General features: G+C 50.0%; 1 protein-coding gene and 1 long non-coding RNA gene across 5 annotated transcripts in view; one reads left to right on the plus strand and one right to left on the minus strand.

Annotated features, from left to right (window-relative positions):
* Nucleotides 1–690: 690 nt before the first annotated feature.
* Nucleotides 691–7,606, minus strand: LOC149126451 (uncharacterized). The gene is made up of 3 exons (XR_016233677.1): nt 7,476–7,606; nt 2,638–2,723; nt 691–1,880 (listed from the first exon to the last, which is right to left on the minus strand). It is a non-coding gene; the product is annotated as an uncharacterized LOC149126451 (long non-coding RNA).
* The window catches only part of NHSL1 (NHS like 1), a 290,700-nt gene continuing 278,627 nt past the window's right edge, over nt 6,259–18,331 (plus strand). Inside the window, exon 1 of one of the 4 annotated variants that reach the window (XM_089332620.1) lies at nt 6,259–6,675. In XM_089332620.1, coding sequence (XP_089188746.1) covers nt 6,537–6,675 — 139 coding nt within the window. In that variant the 5' untranslated portion in view covers nt 6,259–6,536. Of the gene's footprint in view, nt 6,676–6,893; nt 7,618–8,158; nt 8,475–18,331 lie in introns of those variants that run through there. The other 3 variants (XM_089332619.1, XM_089332618.1, XM_089332621.1) reach the window with 3 other exon arrangements.

The raw sequence follows: 18,331 nt of genomic DNA on the forward strand, positions 1-18,331 counted from the left end.
TGGAGTTGTGTTCTTAGCACTGCCAACTGGAGAGGGCTGAGGGACCAACCCTGAGGCAAGTCTTGGGAGTGCTCTCTCATCCCCTTCAAACCAAGGGGCAGGAAGGTTTCCTGCTGCTGCCGGCCTTCGGCTATCTCAACATCTCTGTTCATTGTCTCTTCATGAAATTCTCTTAATTGAACCATCTGAAGGAAATTCCTTCCAGGACCTTGACTGATATAGACATGAATCAAAAATCAAATACACAGATAAACACAAGTCTCACGCTGAAGATGAAGGTCAATGTACTAGGATACACAGACTTGATCTGGCCTTGGAGGGGAGGGCAAGTTTTGTCAAGAAAGTGATATCTGAACCAAAATCTGAAAAGCCAGAGAGAGGGAGGGGAGAAGATGGGAAGAGAAAGGGAGAGGGAGAGGGAGAGGGAGAGGGAGAGGGAGAGGGAGAGGGAGAGGGAGAGGGAGAGGGAGAGGGAGAGGGAGAGGGAGAGGGAGAATGTTCTAGGTGAAGGAAACAGTCAGTTTTATCTGGATCATACAAGGTGAGGAGGGGGAGACAGGCAACAAGAAACAGGGACCACACCATCTAGACTTCGGGGCCCTCATTAAGGATAATCCTAAAGGTAATTAAAAAAAAAAGCTGAAAGTTGAAAAACTAGAGGTTTTGGAGCTGGTGAGGGACACCATCAGACCCACATTTTAAGAACTTTTTGGCTCATCAAAGACCAGTGCTATTTTTAATCTGGGGAAAATTACTACTTGTCTGCCGGTGTCTGTTAAAAGCAGAAGGCTCTGGGTTATTGACGTCTCCAGGCTGGCTGAACAGAGGTTTCCGTCCCTTGGCTGAGCCTGCATTCAAGCCACAGTGCTTCCTGGACAGGAGACTTCCACGTGCTACCCCGCTGCAGTGCTTCTTGTAGATTTGCATCAGGGCAATTTGCTGCTGTGGGTAAGATAATACTAAAAATGCAGTCACCCTTAGGCTTTTACTGCAGTAATGATTTGTACCAAAGATCAAGAAGTTGGAAAACACATACTGGTCTGTATTTTGCTGCCCATTTTTGGAGACTTTATTAAACCATGTAAGCTTCTACAGCCTTGGTCTTAGCAGGGATTTAACAGAATTGCTCCGTGTCCTCTTCCAGTTTGTTCATGAAGAACAGGGTCAGTCTGGTCAGCTTCTCACTTACACCAGGGGCTTTGGGCCTCAGGACTCATTTCTGGCTTTCCCAGATCTTTTTTGCTTTGTTGAATTCAGATCCTTAGTCAAATTAGCCATTTATTCTTTAAAAATGAATTGATTAATTTGAGAGGCAGAGAGAGAGAGAGAGAGAGAGAGAGCCCACTCCCATCCTCTAGTTCACTCCCCAGAGGTCCACCATGGCCAGGGCTGTCCCAGGCCAAAGCTAGGAACTTAGTTCAGGTCTTATCACATGGGAGGCCAATACCCAATCACTTGAGTCATCAGCCCCGTCTATAGGGGCTGCATTAACAGATGCTGGGGTCAGGAGCTAGAGCAGGTACATGTACCCTGGTACTCCGCTGGGGTATGCAGGTGTCTTAACCAGCATTTTAACTGCTAGGCTAGATGTCCACCCCAACTTTCTCCATTCTTAATGACTAGGGAACAGAGATAAGTGTTATAGAGCAGAGCCCAACCCCCCCCTTTTTTTTTTAAAGGTTTATTTTATTTGACAGGCAGAGTTATAGACAGAGAGAGAGGTCTTCCATCCATTGGTTCACTCCCCACATGACCAAAACAACTGGAGCTAGGTCGATCCAAAGCCAGGAGACAGGAGCTTCCTCTGGATCTCCCACATGGGTACAGGGGCCCAAGTGCTTGAGCCATCTTCTACTGCTTTCCCAGGACATAGGAGAGAGCTAGATTGGAAGTGGAGTAGCCAAGACTCAAACCAGAGCCCATATGGGATGCTGGCTCTGCAGGTGAAGGCTTAGCCTACTACACCACAGCACCCAAACTCTTAACTTAGTGACATTACATTCTTCTTGGAATAAGTTGACACAATGTTTTTGTTTTGTTTTATAGATTTAACTCTTGTTTGGTTCAATGAGTAGTTGTGACTGGTACACCAAGAAGTGACAGATGACAGGTACCAAAATAACTATGAAGACTACAATGTGGAGATGTTGAAGGAAACGGCTGTGCCTTGTTTAGATCCTCATTCCTAGACAGCATAAAAGAGTCCAGTGCCTGGAGATGGAGGGAGGATTCAGGAGGGCATTTGCTTGGGCAGAGCTGCATTACGAGGGCTCTCTACACCTTGCAATGGGTACAGGCCCTGCCTCTGAAGCTACACTACATGAGAAGGGCTTCTCCTGGCCTCTCGCAGAGGCTGGTGGGTGCTGTTGACTACAACTCTTGCTGGAGGCAGGTGCAGCAGTCTGGGTGTCAGGAAGTGGGGCCAGCATTCCCAGCACAGAAGTGTTCACGGGAGTCAGTTTCAAAGCCTGTGCACCCCATGCCCTGAGGCTGTGCTGCACCTTCACCAGAGCACCTGGCCAGTCCTCCAGTCCAGTGCATTCCTGCCCAGGCTTCCTGCGTCCCTGCTTCCAACACCTGGGTAACAAGCTGACCCCAGAAGGGTGACACAGGGTGGCAGTGAAACTTCTGGCTCACCTGTCTGCTCTGAGGACTTGCTGGAAAGGGGGCATGATTTTAATTGCTGGAATGGAGAACAGGTTTACAACAGGATTTTCTTTTACCTGAGAGAGAACAAAAATGTTATACAACTGTTGAATTGTCATTTGGAGAACAACTACCCTCCCCTAAAAGATTTATTTATTTGAAAGGCAGAGAGAGAGAGAGAGAGAATGAATCTTCCATCCACTGGTTCATTCCCCAAATGGCCACAGCACCCAGGGCTGAGATAGGCTGAAGCCAGGCACTTGGAACTTCATCTGGGTCTCCCATGTGGATAGCAGGGGTTCAAAGACTTGGGCCATCCTCTGCTGCTTTCCTAGACACATTTGCAGGGAGCTGGATTGGAAGTAGAGCAGCTAGGACTTGAACTGGCACTCCTATGGGATACTGGAATGGCAGATGGCAACTTAACCCACTGTGCCACAATGTCAGCACCTAGAGGATTGGTAAAGGGATGATAGGAAGTAAGAATTAAGTTGCTTTTATGGATATGCCTCATAAGTCCTGATCCTAAATTCAGCTTTTGGACCAATGAAATAATTTCATCAAAAATTCTACTCATACTGTGCCAGGATTACAACTCTACAAAAATATCCTTGTTCCCCTAACATTAGTTTACGTGACTAAACCATACTTTTGAAAAGATTTATTTTATTTATTTGAAAGGCAGAGTGATAGAGTGAGGTCTTCCATTTCCTGGGTCACTCACCAAATGGCCACAGTGGCCAGGACTGGGCCTGCCTGAAGCCAGGAGCCAGGAAATTCATCTGGGTCTCCCATATGAGTTGCAGGGGCCAAGCACTTGGGCCATCTCTTGCTGCTTTCCCAGGCGCAGGAGCAGGGAGCTGGATCAGAAGCAGAGCAGTGGAGACTTGAACAGGCACTCTGATATGGTGTTCTGTTGTCATAGGTAGGGTCTTAACCTGCTGTACAGGTCCCACCATATTTCTTTTCTTATTTTTTGACAGGCAGAGTTAGACAGTGAGAGAGAGAGAGAGAGAGAGACAGAGAGAGAGTTATAGACAGTGAGAGAAAGGTCTTCCTTCTGTTGGCTCACTCCCCTAATGGCTCCTACGGTTGGCGCTGCGCCGATCCGAAGCCAGGAGCCGGGTACTTCCTCCTGGTCTCCCATGTGGGTGTAGGGACCCAAGCACTTGGGCCATCCTCCACTGCCTTCCCGGGCTATAGCAGAGAGCTGGACTGGAAGAGTAGCAACCGGGACAGAATCCGGAGTGCCGGCACCACAGGCAGAGGATTAGCTAAGTGAGTCACGGCGCTGGCTCCACCATATTTCTTTTCAAACCAAGAAGATAATGTCAAGGAATGAGAAAAATGAATAAATAAAGGAAAATGCTTAACTACAACAGACTGTTAGATGATTTGTGTTATACGTGATAAGGGACTTGTATCTAGTACTACTACATAAAGAATTACTTGTATAAAGAACTACTGCATCATCAGAATAATAAATTGACTTTAAAAATGGGCAAATAATCTGAGTAGATTTTTCTTCAGTGTTTTTAAGAAGTCTTTTTTTTTTCTTTTTAAAGATTTTCATTTATTTTGAAAGAGTCAGAGAGAGGGAGAGACAGAGATAGAGTGATCATCCATGCACTGGTTCACTCCCCAGTGACTGCAACGGCCAAGGCTGGGCCAGGCCGAAGCCAGGAGCCCATTCCCTGGGTCACTCCCCAAATGGCCACAGTGGCCAGGACTGGGACTGGCTGAGGCCAGGAGCAAGGAACTTCATCCAGGTCCCCCACATGGGTAGCAGAGGCCAAGCACTTGGGCCATCTTCCGCTGTTTTTCCCACACCATTAGCAGGGAGTGGGGTCAGAAGTGGAGCAGCTGGGACACAAACTGGTGCTCATATGGGATGCCAGCGTCATAGACGGCAGCTTAACCCACTACACCACGCCACAACCCTGGCCTCTGCACTGTTGTTTACTGAAGATAAGCAGTGGCCAGTGAAGACATGAAAGCCTGCTCAGCATCCTTCACCATCAGGGAAACGCAAACCCAAACCGCAGTGAGCTACCCCACCCACTAGAGTGGCTGTACTAAAAAGGCAGGTAGTAACAAGTGTTGGTGAAGATACAGAGACACTGGGCCCTCCTGCTTTGCTGGTGGGAAAGCAAAGTGGGGCAGGTGCTTTGGCAACCGGTCTGCAGCTCCTCAGGAGGTCGCACAGCACTTCCCTTCCTAGGTGTGTACCCTAGGGAAATGGAAGCATGTCCCCACAAACACTTGCGCCCGAATATTTACAGCAGTGTTGTTCATAACGGCTCAAAAGAGGGAAGTCAAGCCACCATTGGCAGATGATTGGAGGAACAATATGACACATCCATACAAGGGGACATTATTCAGCCATACAAGAGAACTCAAAAGCTAGAAGATGGATGAACCTCAAACATAGTACACCCAGGGAAAGCAGCCAGTCACAAAAGGTCACAAGGGTGGCCAGTGCTGTGGCTCACTTGGTTAATCCTCTGCCTGTGGTGCCAGCATCCCATATGGGCGCCAGGTTCTAGTCCAGGTTGCTCCTCTTCCAGTCCAGCTCTCTGCTGTGGCCCAGGAGGGCAGTGGAGGATGGCCCAAGTGCTTGGGCCCCTGCACCCACATGGGAGACCAGGAGGAAGCACCTGGCTCCTGGCTTTGGATCGGCGTAGCTCTGGCCGTAGCAACCATTTGGGGAGTGAACCAACGGAAGGAAGAACTTTGTCTCTCTCTACCTTTCAAATAAATTAAAAAAATAAAGTCACAAAGGCACAATTTCATTCACATGAAAAGTGTAGACCAGGTAAGTTCATAAAAATAGATGTCTGGATATGAATGGTAGTATACTAAGGGGTTGTGGGGTGAGGGGAGTGAGTACTAAAGAGAAATGTTTGGTGTGTGTGTGTGTGTGGGGGGGTGATAAGAATGTTTTCAAACAGATTTGTGATGGGGCCGGTTAATTCACAGCCAGGGAGGTCCCAGCCACACGGGCCTTGGGTTTGAGTCCTGGCTGCTCCACTTCCCAGCCAGCTCCCTGCTCATGGCTTGGGAAAGGCAGCAAATGATGGCCCAAGTACTTGGGCCCCTGCACCCACGTGGGAAACCCAGATGGAGTTCCTCGCCCCTGCTTTCCACCTGGCAGAGTCTTGACTGTTATGGCCATTTGAGGGGGAGAAAACTAGCGGATGGAAGATCTCTGTGTCTCCCTTTCTCTCTGTCACTCTGCCTTTCAAATAAACCAATAAAAGTTCTGCCTGTTGTACTGGACCGGGACGGAGCCTCTGGGAGTTCAGTGCCTGACAGACACTCAGCGCGTCCTCCTCAGGCAACATCACAGTCACAGTGTTCCCGGTGTTTACAGAGGACGTGCCGCAGGGGTGTCGTTCTCCCCCACTATAGCAGCCCCCAGGACGTTCTGCGGGCACGCGCGGAGCCTCGGGAAAGCCCCAGGAGCCGTGGCGAGTCCCACCCTGGGGTCTGCGGGAGTCGGGAGACTGAGTCCCCACCCTTGCCGGTGAGCGCACTGTACCCCGGGTCATTGAGAGGGCGGAAACCGAAGAAGCACCGAGATTCCTTTTCTGAGGCCAGTGGGCTTGCAGCTCCGGGTTGCCGGGCTCCGTCTCCTCAAATACTTCTGACTAGAAAGCGCGTGTTAGCGGGGCGACCCCTGGCCGAGGTCTCGGCAGCACTCAGTGTCAGCGTCCTGCAGGCGCTGAATTCGGGGGGCCCCCTGGCTCCTCAGCTCTCACGCTTGGAGGGGAGCGGCACAGATCCGGCTCTGCAAGGGGTAGGCGGCCAACAGGACGAGACCCCTGAACTGGGGTCCTCGGGTCTTCTTCTGACTGGGACGCCGACCCCCCCTACCCCCGGACGATTTAATGACGTCTTCTCTGAGGTCCAGTGAAGCCGCCCAGAAGTCTTGGCCGCCTTCCAGAAGGAAACCGGGAGAGGCGAGGGGGACCCAGGCGGGGGCCCCGGACGTTCCTCGAGGGGCAGGCAGCCGGGACCCGAGCTCAGGTGAGCAGCCCGAGGGCGGCCCGCCGAGGCCCGGCGGTGCTTCCGTCTCCGCGGCGCCCCACCCGGGCTTGGGGGACGGCCCGGGGCTCTGCTCCGGAGGGGAGCAGGGCGGCGACCTGGGATTCCCGGGACTGCGGGGCCGCGGCCGCCCCGGCAGGGTGCGCTGAGGCGCCGGGGCCGCCGCCGCCGCAGGCGGGCGCAGGGCGCGGCGGCCGCGGGAGCCGCAGGTGGTTCCCCGGGCCGGCCCTTTTCTCCTCCCCCTTTCCTTTCTTTCGCCTCCCCTCCCGCGCGCCCGGTGTCGGCGGCACTTCCCCCGCTTCCTCCTCCCTCTCCAATCCGGAGGGAGGGAAGGAGCCGCCGGCTCTTTCCTGCCCGCCTGCAAACTTGAGCGGGACTCGCGGCTCCACTCGCCGCCCGCCCGCCCGCCAGCTGCGCCCGGGACTTCCTCCGGCCGCGCGGCCCGGGAGCCCCGGCGGGGGCGGGGACGCCCCGGGCTCCCTCACCGTCCCGAGGCTCCGCTGCTGCCCGCCGCCCCGCGCGTCCGTCCGTCCTGCCTGGCAGGAGCGCCCGGGACTGCTCTTTGTGTTGGATGCGGACTCGCGCCCCGAGCCGACGGGGGGCGGACTAGCGCTGCTGCACCCCGCGCGGCCATGCCCTTCCACCAGAGGACCGTGGAGCCCGCGCGGCCGCGCCGGCCCGAGGCGGCGGCGGCGGCCGGGGCGGCGGGCGCGCCGCTCTTCCGCTCGCTGGAGCAGGTCAGCTCGCACGCCCTGGTCTGCCTGCTGGCGCAGCTGGCCGACCTGTCGCGCTGCGCCGGGGACATCTTCGGCGAGCTCGAGGACCAGGCGGCCTCGCTGGGCCGGCGCACCGCCGCGCTGCACCGCCGCCTCGACGCCCTGCACGCCGCCGCCGCGCGCCTGGACCACCGCCGAGTGAAAATCCGTGAGTGGCCGGCGGGTCGGGGGAAGGGAACGGGGCGGGGGAGGCGCCCGGCCTGAGCTCGCTCCCGCCCCCTGGCGGCCCCGCTGGGCCGCCGCGCCCAGCCCGAGCCCCTGGCGCCCCGTGAGGGGTCGGGGTCTCGGGCGGCGGCTGCCGCCGACCCCAGCGGCAGGGCCGTGCAGGTGGCAGGCGCGCGTGGCGCCCTCCGGCTCCCGGGTCCCGGGCGGTTCTCGGCTGCCCTGATGGAGCGGGCGCGGGGTGTGGGAATTGGGCTGGCCGCCGCCCATTGTCTGATCCTTGTGTCTGGGAGGCCGAGAGGAAACCCACGGGCGTCTGTGTTACAGGGGAGGAGCCACGGGCGTGGGTAGAGGGTCAGAGGAAGGTAACCTGTTGGAGAGCCAGGGCATAATTTAGCTACAGGTACACTTCTTGAGACTCCGTGAGAATCCGTTTGTAAAAATCCCTGGGAAATCTCTCGGGACTGCTTGTCACCTGTCCGCCGGCCGCGAGCTGTGCCTGCGCGCTTACCTGCAGACACAGGTGTGCAGACTTTCAGTTCAGGGTTTTCCCTTTCGGCGCCGCCTTTAATTTCTCCCACCGGCCGCCCCCAGCTCTTTGCGATTCACAGAACCTTGACTTTGAGCTGGGACTCTGATTCCCATTCATCTCACTCTGACCTCTTCCCACCCCTAGAAGCAAGCCTAGGTCCCGACACAGGGAACTCTCCAAGCTGTAATGGCTTGGGTGAATGAAGCAACTGGAATTTCCAGCTGGCCCAAAGCAGAGACACTTCCAGTGTGATGCTTGTGTGTTGCTGCCTTTTAAGTGTGGGGACTTGATCATAATCCTAAACCGAAAGAGTAAGTGGCTGATGGGTTGCAGGGTGGGAGGGGAGAGGTTGCTGTAACTTCTGGATTTCAGCAGCTCTGGATGCAATCCTGTTTCTCTTAGAATCAATTTATATGCAATCTTGAAGAGCTTGTTTTCCAACTTGCTAGGAACTCTCAGCCATATTTTAACAACCTTCCACCTAGAGTTCACATTTTCAGTGATTTAATCCAGGGAGATTACTTGCTGTGATACATCTTTCTCCGAGTTGTGCATTTATCTCGTGGTGGTTGTACATTTTTACAGTGCATCCCTTTGATTGTACTGTCAGCACTTTGTGGACAGTTCCCAGCCTGGGAGAGTGTGCTGCTCCAAGGGGAAAAAATACTCAGAAAGGAGGGAGGGAATCTGATAAAGTTGTTGGGACATCATCAGAATATACCTCCTTGCTGTGAATAATGACCTCATGTGTGGGATTATGCTGTGCTAGTGAATGTCACAGTCAACGAGATGATTGCTTGTTGCCTCTGTGCCTTGTCTGTGTAGGGTGTGTGTGCATGGGTGAACCAGAGGCAGATCTGACTGCTGGGTAAACTCATCTATTTGGGAATGACAACACAAAGCTCCCTGAAGGTCAAAAACTCCTTTGCTAGTTTTATTCTGCATTTCAGTGTATCTCTCGTGTGCCTCTTTTTTAGCATGCGTATTTCCCAATAGGCCACTGACCATAACCAGGTATCTTCCGAATTCTCTGTTAACTAAAGTTGATCTAACTCTTTTCAAAACTTTTCATAAGATTGTTTGAATTTTAAAAGGCTTTGATTTCATACCAGAAATCCTGGCTCATCATTTTTTTAATAGTCTTGAAAGAGGAATTTTATTGCATATAATTATGCCTGAGAGTATAAGTACTCATATAGAGAAGAAAGCCCAACTATATAGACACATTAGTTTTGTGTCTTCTTTCACCTTCACACATTTAATTTTTTATATGCTAACAAGCAGTAAAAAGCCTGTACATTCATTCCTTTTTTTTTTTTTTTTTTTACTTTTAAGGTTTATTTTAGGTATTTGAAAGGAAGAGTTTCAGAGGGAGGGACAAGAGGAGAGAAAAAGAGGGAGAGGGAGAGGGAGAAAAAGAGGGAGAGAGAGAGAGGTGTCAGCAGCCAGGGCTGGGCCAGGCAGCCAAAGCCAAGAGCCTGGAACTCCATCCGGGTCTCCCACATGGGTGGCAGTGCCCCCAGTCCTTGGGCCATCTGCTACCAAGTACCAGGGCCATCTTCTGCTTTTCCACATACATTAGCAGGGAGCTGGAGCTGCCGGGACTTGAACCTGTGCTCATATGGGAGGCGAGTGTTTCAGGCAGTGGCTTAACCCACTAGTCCTCAATGCTGGCTCCTTGTGCCTTTGTTCTATTTAGCCTCTATTGGGATTCTTTAATAACAATGCCTCAGGCCTTGCTCCTTTGGAAAAGCTACAATTTGAAGTTATCTGGGGGACAATTCTAGGCAGGTCTTCAGAATACCATACTCCATTAGTTATGGGTATGTAGATATCTAGACTTGGAGTTGACTGTGGTTGCCATCTATTTCAGGAAAGCTCAACAGGAGAGGAAATCAAGTCTAAGAGCTTTGGCGATGTTCACCCCAGGTTGGGCAGTGGGCTGGCCATCGGCACAGCCACCCTAGAGCCCAGACCTTCTAGTTGGGTAGCTGTGCTCCCATGGCATACATCATTTCCCTGTAGGAGCCTGTGAAAGTGAGGAAGAATGTTTAGATACTTTTGATAAATAATGCTAAGGATGGGGATGGCTGTCAGTTTCATCCTTCTTGTCAGATAAACTTTTTAATGAGTTTCTTGCCAGAAGGCAGTAGATCACTCATTTCATTCAGTGCTGGGTCCTACTCAATAAAAAGAGTTCATGGACAACTTTAAAAATGTCAAGACACAGACAGCATCCTGGGGCTAATCCTGCTGACCTTAAACATTTCAAGTTTTTCATCAGGTTTGCTGTTCAAGTCTCATTGATTAAAAAAAAAATCATGCAAAGTGATTTTTTGTGGCAGATTGGGGAGAATACACAGGATGCTGCTTCTATTCATTGGAAGGCCCTCCAATGCTTTCCGGACACCTCCATGCTGTGGGAGGCTCTCACGACATGAATACGCACCTCCTTCATTATGTCAGGGTCTTCCGAAAATGCGTAGGATGAAAAACTTTGCACGGATTTTGAATTGTTTTTGCACCAAAAGTAAACGTCATCTTCTAGTGCCATTTTTCCGCCTAGTTTTTGAAGTCCTGGTGTATACAGCCGGGTGCTGAAATGGTGTACCCACTTCTGCTCCCCTGTGCCGAGTCACAAATTCCCTGAGCTCGCAGATGGCTGCCTCTGTTTTTTCAATGTCAAAACAGCTCCTGGACGTGATAGCGCCATAGACTCTTGAAATGAGCTAATATAATCTAACTGCTTGTTGTCAGGAAGGATAACTACAGAAGCCTTAGGGAGGAAGGGCTGCACTGCTTGCTACAAATCCAAGTGAGCAAGACAGATACTTTCAAAACAAATACAGTAGATAGAACTTTCTACCTTCTTAGTTTCTGTAAGAGTCAAACTTCATTAATTTTGCTGACAAAATGAGTTCCCACTGAAAACAGTGGCTGCAGCCAGAAATGTAAATAGTTACTGTCCCACTGTGTCAACAGTCAACACAGACTTTGCTACACAGAAATCAATGGACACTCAACCTGGTCATTGTTTTTAAGGCCTGTGAGATTAGTTTTTCTCTTTTTTAAAACTTTTTTAGGGGTTGGCGCTGTGGTATAGCGGGTTAAAGCCCTGGCCTGAAGTGCTGGCTTCCTATATGGTGCCAGTTCGAGTCCCAGCTGCTCCACTTCCGATTCAGCTCTCTGCTATGGCCTGGAAAAGCAGTAGCAGATGTCCAAGTCCTTGGGCCCTGCACCCACATGGAAGACCCAAAAGAAGCTCCTGGCTCCTGACTTAAGATCAGCTCAGTTCTGGCCATTGTAGCCATTTGGGGAGTGAACCAGCGGATGGAAGACTTCTTTTTCTCTACCTCTCTTTGTAACTCTTTCAAATAAATAAAAATAAATCTTAAAAAAAAAAAAGAGAACTTCTTTATTGAGGTAGTGTTTATGCACCCTATGATCCACTCATGTAAAGTATGCAATTCAGTGGCTTTTAGTGTAATCAGAGTCGTGCACCCATCATTGCAGGCAATGTTAGAAAGTTTTCCTCATCTGCTATACAAACTTCAATAGCAGTTATTATCTATTTCCCACTGGCAGGCACCTGTTAATCTGCTTTCTGCCTCCGTAGATGTGACTCTTCTAGACATCCCACACCAATGGATTCCCCCATGTGGGGGTCTTTGTGACTGGCTCCTTACAGCTAGCACAGTGTTTTCAAAGTTCTTGTTTGGTTTCTTTTTATAATGAGGAATAATGCTCTACTTATGTGGTAACTTTATGATCAAAAAAGTCTCTTTTCTATTTATTATTTGAGTTACTAACCTTGTGAAGTAGGTAGCTAGGTTGCATTCTACACATCTTTTTTTTTTTTTTTAAGATTTATTTATTTGAGAGGCAGAATTACTGAGAGAGGGAGAGACAGAGAGGAAGGTCTTCCATCCATTGGTTAACTCCTCAAATGGCTGCAACAGCTGGCGCTGTACCCATCTGAAGCCAGGAACCAGGAGCCTCCTCTGGATCTCCCATGTGGATGTAGGGGCCCAAGGACTTGGGCCATCTTCTACTGCTTTCCCAGGCCATAGCAGAGAGCTGGATCAGAAGAGGAGCAGCCAGGACATGAACTGGTGCCCGTTTGGGTTGCTGGCGCCTCAGGCGGAGGTTTAACCTATGATGTCACAGTGCCAGCCCCCTTTTCTAAACATTTTACAGATGAGGAAATGGAAGTTCTGTGGCTAGGAAGAGACAAAGTATTCTAATTTCTGACCCCAAACTCTTCAGTTCACCTTAGAAGTACTTCCGGGGTTAATAGGAAATTTTGTTGTTGAAAGAGAGTAAGAGAAGATGAATTTCCTGGCCTTAAAAAAAAAAAAAAATAACCCTAGAGAAGCCGAATGGTTTTCCCCCTTAGATTTCAAAACTGTTCCAAGCTGAGGGATGTTTGCTGGGTCGCGTAACTATAGGGGGTCCCATTTGCTGTGCAGTGAGTGGTGCCCGTTGGAGGTGTTGTGGGGCTCAGCCTGAGCGCCTACAGGTGATGGTCTGGTACCCTACATTTTAGAGGTGAGGTGAATGGTGTTCGAAACGACTGCTGCCAGGAAGCTTGTATGGGCACTGTCTTTGCATAGACTTGTTTGGAGATTTGACAGAAGCAGTAGGCTACTGCCTTTACTAGGTACTGAGAGCCATCCTACCTCACAGTAGACTGTCTCTTGAGCTAACCAGAAGGTTGGCTGGTCCTGATGTCAGAATGTTTTTGCTTCTTTCTCAGAATGAACCCTCTATGCAAAATACTTACCAGAGTTCTAACCCAGAGTGGAGACGTAACTGTTCTTCTAAGAACAGGTCGTAGGACTGTTTTTGTGTCTGCCTGCTCCTAAGTGTTTGACTAGCTGGTGAAATTGGCATAAGACTTGCTTTCGTTGAAACATACCATATGCTAGAGAGGATATTGGTGGGGGTGTGGTTTCCACCCGCCTCTAATCCCAGGACAGTCTCTACATTTATGAACAGACACTGACAGTGGTTGAATGATCAGATTGTATCATCAAGCTTAAGGAAGCTGTGTGTGATAAAGCAGTATTTCCCAGACTTGCCTGACCTTAGCAATGCCTGGAACTTTTGGTAAAGATTCCCAGACTTCCCCAAAATCCTATTGAACCATTGTCTCCAGAATGTCTAATAAGTGCAGAGTCGAGGAGTACTGCAATAGACAGACAGCTCATTGGAGTAGGAATTGGGAGACTCAAGTCTGGCTTCACTTCTGCTATCATCCAGTGATTTTTTTTTAAAGATTTATTTATTCATTTGAAAGTCAGAGTTACACACACAGAGAAGGAGAGGCAGAGAGAGAGAGGTCTTTCATCTGCCAGTTCACTCTCCAATTGGCCACAACAGCCGGACTTGCTGATCTGAAGCCAGGAGCCGGGATCCTCTTCCGGGTCTCCCACGTGGGTGCAGGGGTCCGAGGACTTGGGCTATCTTCTACTGCTTTCCCAGGCCATAGCAGAGAGCTGGATTGGAAGTGAAGCAGCCGGGACTCGAACCGGCACCCATGTGGCGGCGGCTTAACCCACTATGCCATAGCGCTGGCCCCTATCCAGTGATTTTAAAACATAAGTTGTCTACTTATTTGAGAGACAGAGAAGGATAGATAGAGTGAGCTCCCATTTACTGGTTCACTCCCCAAATACCTGCAGTGGCCAGGGTTGTGCCCTACTGAAGCTGGGAGCCAGGGACTCAATCCAGGGCTCCTGCATGGGTGGGAGGAGCCCAGATGGGAGGAGCCCGTTTTTATCACTTCCTCACCGTCTATTAGCAAGAAGCTGGAGTCAGGAGCTGGAGCTGGGAATTGTACCCAGGCACTCTGATGTTGGATGCAGCCATCTTCAGTGCTAGCTTAAATGCTCACTCCTAGTTTTCCTTTTTGTATATTTTTTAATTTCCCATTTTATTTATTTATTTTTAAGATTTATTAATTTGAATGTCAGTTACACAGAGGAGAGGCACAGAGAGAGAGAGAGAGAGAGAGGGAGGGAGGGAGGGAGGGAGGAAGGAAGGAAGAGAGGTCTTCCATCCATGGTTCACTCCCCAGTTGGCCGCAACAGCCGGAGCTGCACTGATCCGAAGCCAGGAGCCAGGAGCTTCTTCCGGGTCTCCCACGTGGGTGCAGGGGTCCAAGGTTTTGGGCCATCTTCTATTGCTTTCTCAGGCCATAGCAGAGAGCTGGATCAGAAGTGGAGCAGCCGGGTCTCGAACCAGCGCCCATATGGGATGCCAGCACTGCAGGCCAGGGTGTTAACCCATTGTGCCACAGTGCCGGCCCCCAATTTCCCATTTTATTAAAAAAAAATGTTTTGTGCTCTTTAAGACCAGGCTGGCTGTCACTGTAGTATCTTTAACCAATAAAACAAACAAACAAAAAACCAAAAAACTCAAATTTTAAGTGTAAAAGAAAATGGCTTGCCCCTAGCTAAGTACCTGGTAACTCATTTAATTTTGCTTCTCTTCACATTGGTTTATGCCCTGGAGTGACTGAATTCTACAGGAACTGAAGTTCCAAATCAGTAGGGTGGCTCGGCGAGCCATGCTGCTTTCACATGCCGGTTACCTCTGTGGTCTGCACTTTTGCAGATGCACAGCACTGGCAAACGTGGCGGGAGGGCTGGCGCTTCGGCCTGTGAATGGGGAACTCTTGGAGGCAGGAGCCGGGAGGTCCCAGCTTCAGTTCTTTTCTTTGCCGATAAATGACCCCTCTTGGGCATCACTGAAGCAACAAGTGTCATCCCCGATACCCGTACCTAGGCAGCGGGCAGTCCCCATTTCTGGTAGGCAGCGTCTTTGCAGTGACTGTGTTGCCTGGTGATGCTGGAGCATCTGCTCTGGGCCGGACAGTAGATCCATGAGGTGGGTACTGCTGTTGTTTCTGTCCGGGAGAGGGTTCTACTAGGGCACAGGTCGCCCACATTCACCACTGGGAAGCAGTGGAGCTGGGCTTTGAGCCCAGCATGGCTGTCTGTAGCTTTGGCCTTACGCTGACCTTGTGGTTGCTGTCTCTGTATTACTGGGTCTAACTGCAAATCCTGAGCTTCCCTCAGATGGGGCAAACCCATGCCCAGAAGATATGGCAAACACTGGTCAGATAACTCAGTTCAGAAAAGCCATGAAGTTTTCTGGGCTTTTTCCATTTCCTCTCTCTCTCTGTCTTGAAATCTCACCGACTACTAGCACATGGCCAAGAAGTGTGAGGCTGCAGCTGAGGGATGACCCAGCGCAGGGACAGGCTCGTGCTGACCTTGGTTGCCCGTTGGCTGCCCCTGTCTCCATGAACTTGAAGGCTGAGGGTGCATCCATGTCCCTGTCTCTCTGCAGATGGCCACCCCAGGGGAGGCTGGGCCACATCCAGAGGCGAGCTGGAGCGGGAGAGGAGACAGAATGCTTCTGACTGTGACAGTCGAGCACCGTGCACAGGGATCTGAAGGGGTCAGCAGCTCCCGGCCGCAATGCGTGGAAGGCTGGGGGCCTTTATGTGGCCTGCCTTTCTTCCTCCAAGCCTTTGGCCTCCATTTCCTCCTATTGTGGGCCCTGCAGAGCCTGCTCAGCTCCCGCTTAGCTTCCTCGCCCTGGAAGGGCTGTCCCTGTGGCGTCACTTGCTCCAGAGGTGGAGTCCCCACCCAGACCCCAGCGCCTGTCCCCGCTGGATGGGTGCTGCTCAGATCGCAGCTTTCCTGGGGCGTTTGCAGCTTTTCATTCATCTCTGAGTTTCCGGCAAGCTCTGAATCATCAGAGGCAGTGGGGCTTGGTTCAACTTGGATTCCCAGGCCCCGCCCCTGGAGTGTCTGAATCAGCTGTCTGGGGTGAGGCAGGGAACAGCGCCCCAGGTAGCTTTGCTGAACGGAGGGGCGTGTGTGTGTGTGTGTGTGTGTGTGTGTCTGTCTGTCTGTGTATCTGTGTGTCCATCCTACAGTCTCGTCCACTAAGGGTGGCAGGGTGCTCATCTATTTCTGAAGTGTGTTTCGGTTATTCTGCTGGGGTGAAATTGGAAGGCTCATCAAATGAGTAAGAGAGTCCTTCCTCCAGGTACTCGACAGTTGCATGTAGCTGGTGAGAAATGTAATTAAATAATGAGGATTGGATATGTAACTAAATAATCTGGAATAGAATGAACCAATCTTTGTACTGTGATTTCTAGGAGAGAGTCCGTTCTGAATCCCAGCTTGCCAGTTTATGCTGGATTTTTAGCAGATATCTAGCTTAGCAAATCCTGCCTGCAAGTTTGTGGGATGGTGCCACTCACATATGTATATAACAATGATATTTGATGTTCATAGCATTTTGTCTAGAAATTTTGTTCTAAAATGCCAGTATAGACCCTTTTGGAATAAGGATTTCACCCCCTTCCCCTGCACTGTGGAATAGTGGAAATTTTCTTCTGTTAGTACTGCTTTAATCTCACTTACAATTCTGATTTGTTTCACAAGAGATTCCCACTCATGCAGAAAAGCAGTATTTCACTTTAGAAAATAATTATTCTAGATTATTCCTCCAGGGAAATTGTTTCTTATGCTTTCCTCTACCCCCCCCCCCATCCTGCTGATTAAATATTGGTAACAGCATTAGTAATTTGCAGAGGATGGTATAGTAATGAACGGATTACATTGCAGTAGCACATGGTGAGGTATGAGGGCTTTCTATGTAACAATATTAGGCATCTGATAGACCCTGCTGAGGACTCCGAGACCAGGGTGTGTAGCAAAGCAAATTGAATTAAGCTGGGCTCTGCTGAGCATAATTGGATGACGCCTGATTTTGCTGGCATGTCAGAACTTCTGGGGAGCCTGCCCAGCTGAGGGTCTGCTGCTGGGACCACCGGCTGGGCAGGGCCCCGGCCACCCTTCTGCAGATATTCCAGTTGTATTTAGTAGCCACCTCACAGCCCTCCAGGCAGTGCATTTACCGAGGGCTCAGGTTGGTGGGAAAATCATGATGTAGTGCCGAAAACCCAAACATACATTTTCATTTGCATTATGAATGGGAGATACGTTTACGCTGTTGAACTAGAAAACTCAAAGGGTTGCCTGGCTCTGTGCTCCCTCTGCTCTGCCTTCCTGCCTCCTGCCTGATAACCACTTCCATTAGTTTTCTTCTTCCAAGGTTTCTTTATGCAAACAGACAAAAAATTCCCCCTCCACTTTTTTTTTTTTATATTTATTTATTTGAAAGTCAGAGTTACACACACAGAGAAGGAGAGGCAGAGTGAGAGGAAGATCTACCAGCTGATTCACTCTCCAGTTGGCTGCAATGGCCGGAGCTGTGCTGATCTGAAGCCAGGAGCTTCTTCCAGGTCTCCCACATGGATGCAGGGGCCCAGGGACTTGGGGACTTGGGCCATCTTCTGCTGCTTTCCCAGGCCATAGCAGAGACCTGGATCAGAAGTGGAGCAGCGGGGACTCGAACCAGCACCCATATGGGATGCCAGCACTGCAGGCAGCAGCTTTACCCACTACGCCACAGCACTGGCACCCCCCCCCCTACTTTCCATATGTGCAATTTTTAGATTAGTCTGCTAGTCTTCATTCATATCCCAGGACAGTGCACAAAGTTCATAGAAAAATGGAATTAAATGGCATCTTTATTGTGGTGCAAAAGTTCTTAGAATCCATGCATGATATATTTGTATTACACATTTCCATGTACTTTTTGAAGAGCCCTCTATGCATGGATTTCAACATATCTCTGCACCCAAATAAACTTATCTTTTAATTCCATTTCCCATGACTTTTTTGGAGTTGTCTTGTATCTCATACAAAGTAATCTTCTTATGATTATCTTTTAGCTTTTATTTATTTTCTACTTATTTTAGCTGTGTATCTTTTAGCTGATTTTTTTTAATTTGCATAATCTCAGTTACCATTTTTGTTGTTTGTGGAGAAGGCAATTGATTAGGGAAAAATATGAAGAATTATCTTTGGAATGGATTGTTAAACTGTATCTCAAGTTCTTTTTAATTACTAATCCTTTGATTTTAGGTATATCTGAAATCTGAGCTTCCAAAGAGATGATTAAGCTTTTCCTGTACCCAGAAAGGAGAAGGGAGGGGTAGTGTTGTTAAATACCTGTAAGGACACAGTGAGTTGAGTTTATGTGAAAGCAGCCTGTTTCCTGCTGTTTATCTGGATTTCTG

This window comes from Oryctolagus cuniculus, chromosome 5 (assembly GCF_051225735.1).
Source record: "Oryctolagus cuniculus isolate XC-2025 breed Fujian yellow rabbit chromosome 5, ASM5122573v1, whole genome shotgun sequence".
Taxonomy (NCBI): Eukaryota; Metazoa; Chordata; class Mammalia; order Lagomorpha; family Leporidae; genus Oryctolagus; species Oryctolagus cuniculus.